The 7,038-nt window shown below is 35.4% G+C and overlaps 2 protein-coding genes across 2 annotated transcripts; both read left to right on the top strand.

Moving 5' to 3' along the window:
* The first annotated feature begins 274 nt into the window (after nucleotides 1-274).
* LOC149952565 (putative methyltransferase DDB_G0268948) lies at nucleotides 275-2,789 on the top strand. Its single transcript, XM_090170205.1, has 3 exons — nucleotides 275-307; nucleotides 1,173-1,673; nucleotides 2,049-2,789. The coding sequence occupies exons 2-3, from the start codon at nucleotides 1,229-1,231 to the stop codon at nucleotides 2,426-2,428; spliced, it is 825 nt and encodes a 274-aa protein (XP_090026331.1). The 5' UTR covers nucleotides 275-307; nucleotides 1,173-1,228; the 3' UTR covers nucleotides 2,429-2,789.
* An 895-nt stretch (nucleotides 2,790-3,684) lies between these two features.
* Nucleotides 3,685-5,354, top strand: LOC149952564 (uncharacterized). Its single transcript, XM_090170206.1, has 2 exons — nucleotides 3,685-4,166; nucleotides 4,929-5,354. Exons 1-2 carry the CDS (start codon nucleotides 3,728-3,730, stop codon nucleotides 5,300-5,302), a joined length of 813 nt encoding a protein of 270 aa, XP_090026332.1. The 5' UTR covers nucleotides 3,685-3,727; the 3' UTR covers nucleotides 5,303-5,354.
* Nucleotides 5,355-7,038: the final 1,684 nt, after the last annotated feature.

Below are 7,038 nucleotides of genomic sequence, written 5' to 3'. Positions count from 1 at the left end.
CCCTGCATAAATATTAATAATAATTTAGAATATTATTGTATTAAAGGTTTTAAGAATTACATAAACGGTGAACCGTTAGTTAAATGTAAAAAACTCACTAGACGTTTAGGTACGCAAATTGGCTATTGAATAAATAAAAGTTCGTTTCCTTGAAACGTATAGCGTTGTACTTTTTAGTTCAGTCCATGTAACTAAACGTCTCTGACATCGCGTATCCTACTTTAATATAAAATATTGCTTTGACATTTGACAACTTCAAGATTGAAAAAGTAGGAGTTGTTCAAGGTGGGAGTTGTTTACTTCTTTGGTAAGATTATCTTGAGTTTTAAGTAAAAATTAAGATAATTTTTTTATTTTCTTGATCAATCGGTCAATTATGGTTTTTAACACCTAAAAATTTGCACCCTATTATTACGTCAAGCAGTTAAATTCTTCAAAAGTATTTTTAAACTTTCAGCACTCCAAAAGTATTGCCCTATTAATTCTATTTCGATGAAATATCTTCGAATCACCGACGGAAAATTAAAAGTTCGATCCCTATGTGTAGATGCAATAAAAATACAATAAAACTTATTGGGGGAATGTGATCAAACATACATTTGCGAAGGTTCCATTAAGTTATTTGAACTTTAAATTTAAATATATTATCTGCACCTTTACTTAAACCAATATAGTTCCTAGCATAAGTAACGTAATACCAATAAGTATGACACTTAAAAACTTCTACGTGCATTTTTGTAAGTACCGTTTTCCTGGTCACTGACAAATTGGTAGACGTATTAAAAAATTAATAAATTTGAGTGTTTCCATTCCTTATAAGTATGTGATTTTGCTTAATTTTCTCCAGCTAGAGTAATTTTGTTCATTCCGTATCGTGTTAATAAAGTTTTCAAAAGCCTATATTTGGGTATCACAGTTATCTTGGCGAAAAAATCTTGTACAAAAATAATACACCCAAAATCACCATGAAAAAGTAATAACTGCTTTCCTAATAAAATCACGAAGTTGCACGTTTCTCAGAAACGATTTTTTGTTCATACGAAACTGTCTCGTAGTTGTATATAGCTCATTCGCTTTGGATATGTACTGGTTTAAAGTTTGAGCGGTAATTTATGGATAAGAGTCTTCAATTTAAGTAGTCCACTGACGAAGATAATATTTCTTTTGACTAGAGACATTGATATTGGTCAGTTCACTGGAATTGAAATTGCACTTCATTGGGAATAAAATGTCTGATATTTATCTCGGCTCCGATCACGCCGCGGCCTACGCCAAATACAGACCATCTACCCCGAGAATAGTAGCTGACCGTATATTGGAGTATCTGAAAGGAAAACACAGCGGTCCTCTGAAGAAAGCTGTGGACGTTGGATGCGGATCTGGTCAGAGCTCCCTGGCTTTTGCCCCGTTTTTCGACCAAGTGATCGGTGTGGACGCGAGTGAGAGTCAGATTCGGGAAGCTATGAAAGCGAGTGCTGGAAATCTGCACAATGTAGAATTCAAAGTGTCACTGGCTGAAGACCTTCCTTTCGCGGACAACTCGGTGCAGTTGGTGACGGCGAGTTCCGCCTTTCACTGGTTCGATCGAGACCGATTTCTGCAATCAGTTAATAGAATTCTAGAGCCCAACGGAGTTCTTGCTATTTACCGTTATCAATTTCTCATCCCTAAAGGTAGTTAAAGCGAAGCTTCTTTTTTACCAGCTCAAATATCAAAATATTGCTGACAGTCGTAGGCATATTCAAAGATAAACGATTCTTGTAAAATTTTGATGATATCTGGGTCTACGAAGGTCGTAACGAAATCCAAATTTTAAATTTCCATCTTCAGTTTGAGAAAGTCGATGTTAAAGTTATGAGTCGGAAAAATACCAAGAATAAGTTTTTAAGATGTGGCCGACGAGACGAATATGGTTCATCAAATTAATTCAATTAACACCAATTCATACAATTAAAGATCATTTAGCACCTATTTAAATCATTTCATTAAACGGAAGGTTGCTTACACTCTAAGATTTCCTGTTGAATGATTTACTGAAATGATTCTAGGAAGTACCCAAGAAGAATCGAACAACTTGATCAAAATTGTACAACATTTTATGGAGGTTGTTTCAATGAATCACATAGTTGACCATAAAGAGTGTATTAACTACGAAGATGTGGTGTTGCCTTTGAAAGACACGGTCAGTCTCGAAGATATACAATTCGAAATTCACATGTCGCTAGTGGACTATTTGGAGTACCTGACGACGTGGTCCAGGTACCAACAAGTAGTCCGAGAAGAGGGAAAGGGAGAAGCAGTAGTGAAGAATCACTTGGAGCAGCTTAAAATCGAGTTGCTACGAGAGCTTAGTGTTGAACAAAGTAAAGAATCGGAAACTGAAGTTACCACTCCATTGCGATGTGTCATACTATTAGGCAGAAAATGATTGTAATTAAAGCTCTTGTAAATCGTGCGAATATTTTTTATTTATCACACAACATTCTGACGCTTCTAAATAATAATTTAAACTTAAGCAAATGAAATTCGGTCATGAAAGGGAGTTGAAATTCACTATTCTTCCTCTAGGGTTGCGAGTTTTCTACCACCAGCTGTGCGGTTAGTACGTGTAAGATGAAACGTAGGCGCGTAGCTTTTACCGCGACGCTTCTGTGTATATCTATAGCTAGGGTCTGAGTGTGCGGAATAGCAAGACTTGAACGTCACCCAAATAATTCTCGGTCGATGGGGAGCCATTTAAATAAGCGCGATCTTATCTCTTCCTTATCAAAGAACTTTATTGTTGGTAGAGCGGCTACTCACTTCTGAATGGTAAACTAGAAATTCAATTTTAATTTTTCATTTCAATGTACAACCTGTAAATATTGTAAATATTTTGTAGTTCATTGATAATTATCTCTTTCTTATACTATATGTTTATTTCGCTATTAGATAAAGTGTAGTTTTGGTTTTTATTTATTCCTGCTCGCGGATCCAGTAATTGGATTCCTCCCTGATTAAAAAGGGATTTGTACCAAAAACAAAGAGCAAATAAATTTTCATTAAAATTTTCATTCTCATCTATCGACCTTCATACTTGTTATTTTCGATTTATCAGCCTTTAAGTGTCGTCTCTTGATCATTATTAACTTTACGGCTTTCTGGTGTTTGGTATAAGATTTATCAGGTTTCTATTGGTCACATTACGCCGAGCTTAAGCTATTTCCACATAAATTGTGATGGGGAACACTTTTCTAATTGGAACCAATTAAGTTTTGATCTTTAAGACAAGGTTCAAGGTCATTGAAATTTTCATTGGGTAATGACCTCCTACCCGTTTTACACACCCTTCAAATCTATTAATCGTACCTATAACACATTTCGAATTATTAGCTCTGTATCGTTTTCTAGTTTGCACCCGGTATAACCAAAACCAATTTTAATCAAATCGACCTTAGTTTAAGAAAAGTATACAGATTTCAAGCCACTATTTACTTACTTCCGCAGATCTGTTTTCCTTTTTCATATTTAAACTAAAAAGTTGATTCTTTTCTAAAGCGAAAAAGAGAGCCCTGCGAATGCAGCAGTACTAACAATATTAAAGAATTAAGTATCAGTAAATTTTTATCTTTTGTATTGATAACGAAGTATCTACAAGTACATTACAACAGGGGTACGTCTCTAAATGATAATTTCATTTTGAAGGTTGAGATTTATTGAATTCGGAGGCACTACTGCGGAGTCTGCAATGTCCAATTTGTTTGTGCATCCCGATCACGTGGTGGCGTACGCCAAGTATCGCCCAGCAGCCCCGCCAATCATTATTGATCAAATATGGGCGTACCTCAAGGAAAAACACAACGGACCTTTCACGCAAGCCTTGGACGTGGGATGTGGATCCGGGCAGAGTACGCTGATTCTAGCTCCTTATTTCAATAAGGTGACCGGATTGGACGTCAGTGATACTCAGATTCAGCAGGCGAAACTGACCCCTGAGAACCCGGCCAATGTCCAGTTCGCTGTCTCAGTAGCCGAGTCGCTTCCATTCGCCGATAACTCGGTGCAGTTAGTGACGGCCAGTTCCGCCTTTCATTGGTTTGATCAGAAGAAGTTCATCCAGTCAGCCAAAAGGATTCTCGAGCAGAATGGAGTTTTGGCAATTTACCGCAAACAAACTCTTCTTCGAGGTAATTATGCAGTCTCAGATTTTAATTTTCCTATGATATCCTTACCTGATTAGAAAAACTATTCCGGATATCAACAAAAGTGCGAGGCTTTCGGATCAAATTATTATTGATTGTAATTGTTTTTTATTTATTGATTTTTATACTTTAATGGACATTTTATCTTTACGAATCGATTAATAATTTGCATGCGGTGGTTATGTTCATTACATTTATTTGAATTAATTTAATTAATACTTCATTTTAATTTAGTTCGGTTTGAATCGCATTTGCAAGAGAACTCACTTTTGTTTATTTTCATCAAATTTGAATCCATTTTTTTTAATTACTTGGTTTAAATCAAATTGATTCAGTCTCTATTTGAAGTATAAGTCCTTCAGTTTCTAGATTAAAAAAAAAATAAAAGAGACCAAGGCAGCAAAAATTTTAATTAAAAAGTACTAAAATCACATGAGACAATTTACAAATGACGTAACGTGGTAAGGGGATGGTGCTTCGTGTGTTTAAAATATTTAAAATTTAGGTTAAAACCTATTTCAGCAATTACTCCCTCTTCAACTGTACCACTGAGAAAGAAGAATATATTATATACATTTTTCCCATTTGTAGTAGCATCATTAGTTTTCTTAATGTAAAACAGCAGAATAAACTTAATTTAGAATGCAGTTATATAATGTTAAGATTTCCCTATGTAGTCTGAGATCTTTGAGGTTATTAAATGGCAGTCTCTGGAATAAATAACGATTTAAAAAGCTTTAAATCTAGGTAATACGAAAGAACAAACTGAGAATCTGAGGGAAATTGTGCGTCGTTTCAAAGAAGTCGAAGTAGAACAACATATGGATTCTCGATCGCTTCTTGCTTCCTTAAAAGGCGTTACTTTACCCATGAAAGATTTCTTTAGGAATGATGGAATCCAAGTTAACGTTGAGATGCCCTTTGCTGACTATATGGAATTGCAAACGACATTTTCAGTTTATTATAAATTGGTAAGAGAAAAGGGAGAAGCAGAAGCGAAACGGCTCTTAGCAATCTTGAGAAGCAATCTCCTCAGAGAGCTTCGAGCCACTGAAGATGACATCGAGGAACTGAAGGTTGGCATCACTTACGAATACTTACTACTCATGGGCCGGAAATGAAAACTTTTGTCAAATTTTCAAATATTTTGCAATAAATTTGAACTCCAAATCATTCATTTGTATTATTGTTTTGTACCGAGTGTGTTGGCTCCTGGGCGAGGGGCTGATCACTTGGCGTAATCGGTGTACAAGCCTGTATCTTTGACTGTACTAAAATTATTACGTAACTGATTACAGATTTAGTACTACCAAAGGCTGTACTCATTTTTGTACTCCAGTAAACGGTGTACAGATTTTTAGGAAGTGGTTAGCCCCTCGCTCCTGGGGGCAAATTCTTGAATCGCACCGGTTATTTGGTAAAAACGTATGAATTAGGCCCTAGTATTCAATCCGCAAAGTTTGAGAAGTCTAACCTCTGTACCCTGGAATAGAAAAGTGTATTCCCCCACTACGGACTCTCTCTCTACGACAATGATGTTTTTACTAGTTCGGTAATTTTAGTAACGGGGAGATACTGTTGTTCTGATAATTGTCGTAGCGATTCTCGATGCCATAAGGATAATTTTTTTTATCCCATACCTAAACCTGGTAAGAATGGGAAAAAATTAAACATAACCAAAATGGATCGAGTCGATTAACCGTCAAAGCAATACTGATGAAACTTTAAAACAACATCACCATGTTTGCAATTTACATCTCGCGGATGGTAAGGGACCCACCTAGGAAAACCCTTTTCCTAAGCGACTGTCCAATTAAGTAGTTCGAGGCTCATTACTTTTGATAAATGTTAACAAGACTGGGAGTAAAAACTATTCTAAAATGAAAATTATTATTATTATTGAAGCAACACTGACACCTTCAACACTATTTACTATCATTAATACCAGCAATGAATAAAAAATCTCAGAGGAACTAGTGTTGCCAATACCATATAAAGAGTCAACGGAAAATAGAGTAGATCTTGAAAGTAAGACTACCTGCTACCTTGCTTTTTCATTTGTTCAAATTGGTTGATAACTAATTTATTACTTTTAATTTAGGAGGAAAGAAAAGACACTGCAATACAATCCACCATCACTAACAGTTTGCGTTCGTAAACATTACACAAAGAGTTAGTAGATTTCCAATCAATAGCGGGAACACCTTTGATAGTAAGTCTACTTGCTACCTGGCTTTTTATAATGGGTTCATATTGTTTGATAACTAATTTACTAATTTAGTTTGGGTGGAAATAAACGGCACTAGCAGTTTGCATTCGGACCATTACCCATACAGTTATTAGTTGACTAATAAAGAGCGAATGAACCAGTAATGGAAGTGTTTTCACTTGATGAGTTACAGAAAGAAATCAAACTACACCAATTAGAAAAAAAAACCTATTCTTGTTGACTCTTGTATCTGACCCGGACCTATTGTCATTACCTAAACGTAAAGAAAGATTTTATCAGTTAGAATTGAAGTTCAGAAGTATTTAGTGCCTAGCTGAATTTGTTTATAGTTTAGAAGTGTTTATCTTAGAATTGAACATTGAGAAAACACACAGTCTATTTTCCAAAAGCCTTCAAATTGAATCTTCCCAGGATTTAATAAATATGGCATAAAATTTTGGTCGTAGCTGGAGTGTGTGTTCGGGTGTTACAAAATCTATATTTCAACCCTCGCCGAAGTCTGGGAATTATTGCGCAGAAACCAATAACGTTAGGTCGATTAAATATCAATTTGTTCAAAAGAAATCGTATGGATTCTTACTTAAAACAAATAGGAATTCGAATTTCACCAATGAAAATTCCATTTTA

Source organism: Leiobunum rupestre, chromosome 3, assembly GCF_980474605.1.
Source record: "Leiobunum rupestre chromosome 3, qqLeiRupe1.1.hap1, whole genome shotgun sequence".
NCBI lineage: Eukaryota > Metazoa > Arthropoda > Arachnida > Opiliones > Sclerosomatidae > Leiobunum > Leiobunum rupestre.
This window is presented reverse-complemented; position numbering and strand designations above follow the sequence as displayed.

Coding starts and splice junctions, on each gene's coding strand:
- LOC149952565 (XM_090170205.1), top strand. CDS start 1,229: ATGTCTGATATTTATCTCGGCTCCGATCACGCCGCGGCCTACGCCAAA. Junction 1,674..2,048: donor TCAATTTCTCATCCCTAAAG/GTAGTTAAAGCG, acceptor AAATGATTCTAG/GAAGTACCCAAGAAGAATCG.
- LOC149952564 (XM_090170206.1), top strand. CDS start 3,728: ATGTCCAATTTGTTTGTGCATCCCGATCACGTGGTGGCGTACGCCAAG. Junction 4,167..4,928: donor CAAACAAACTCTTCTTCGAG/GTAATTATGCAG, acceptor CTTTAAATCTAG/GTAATACGAAAGAACAAACT.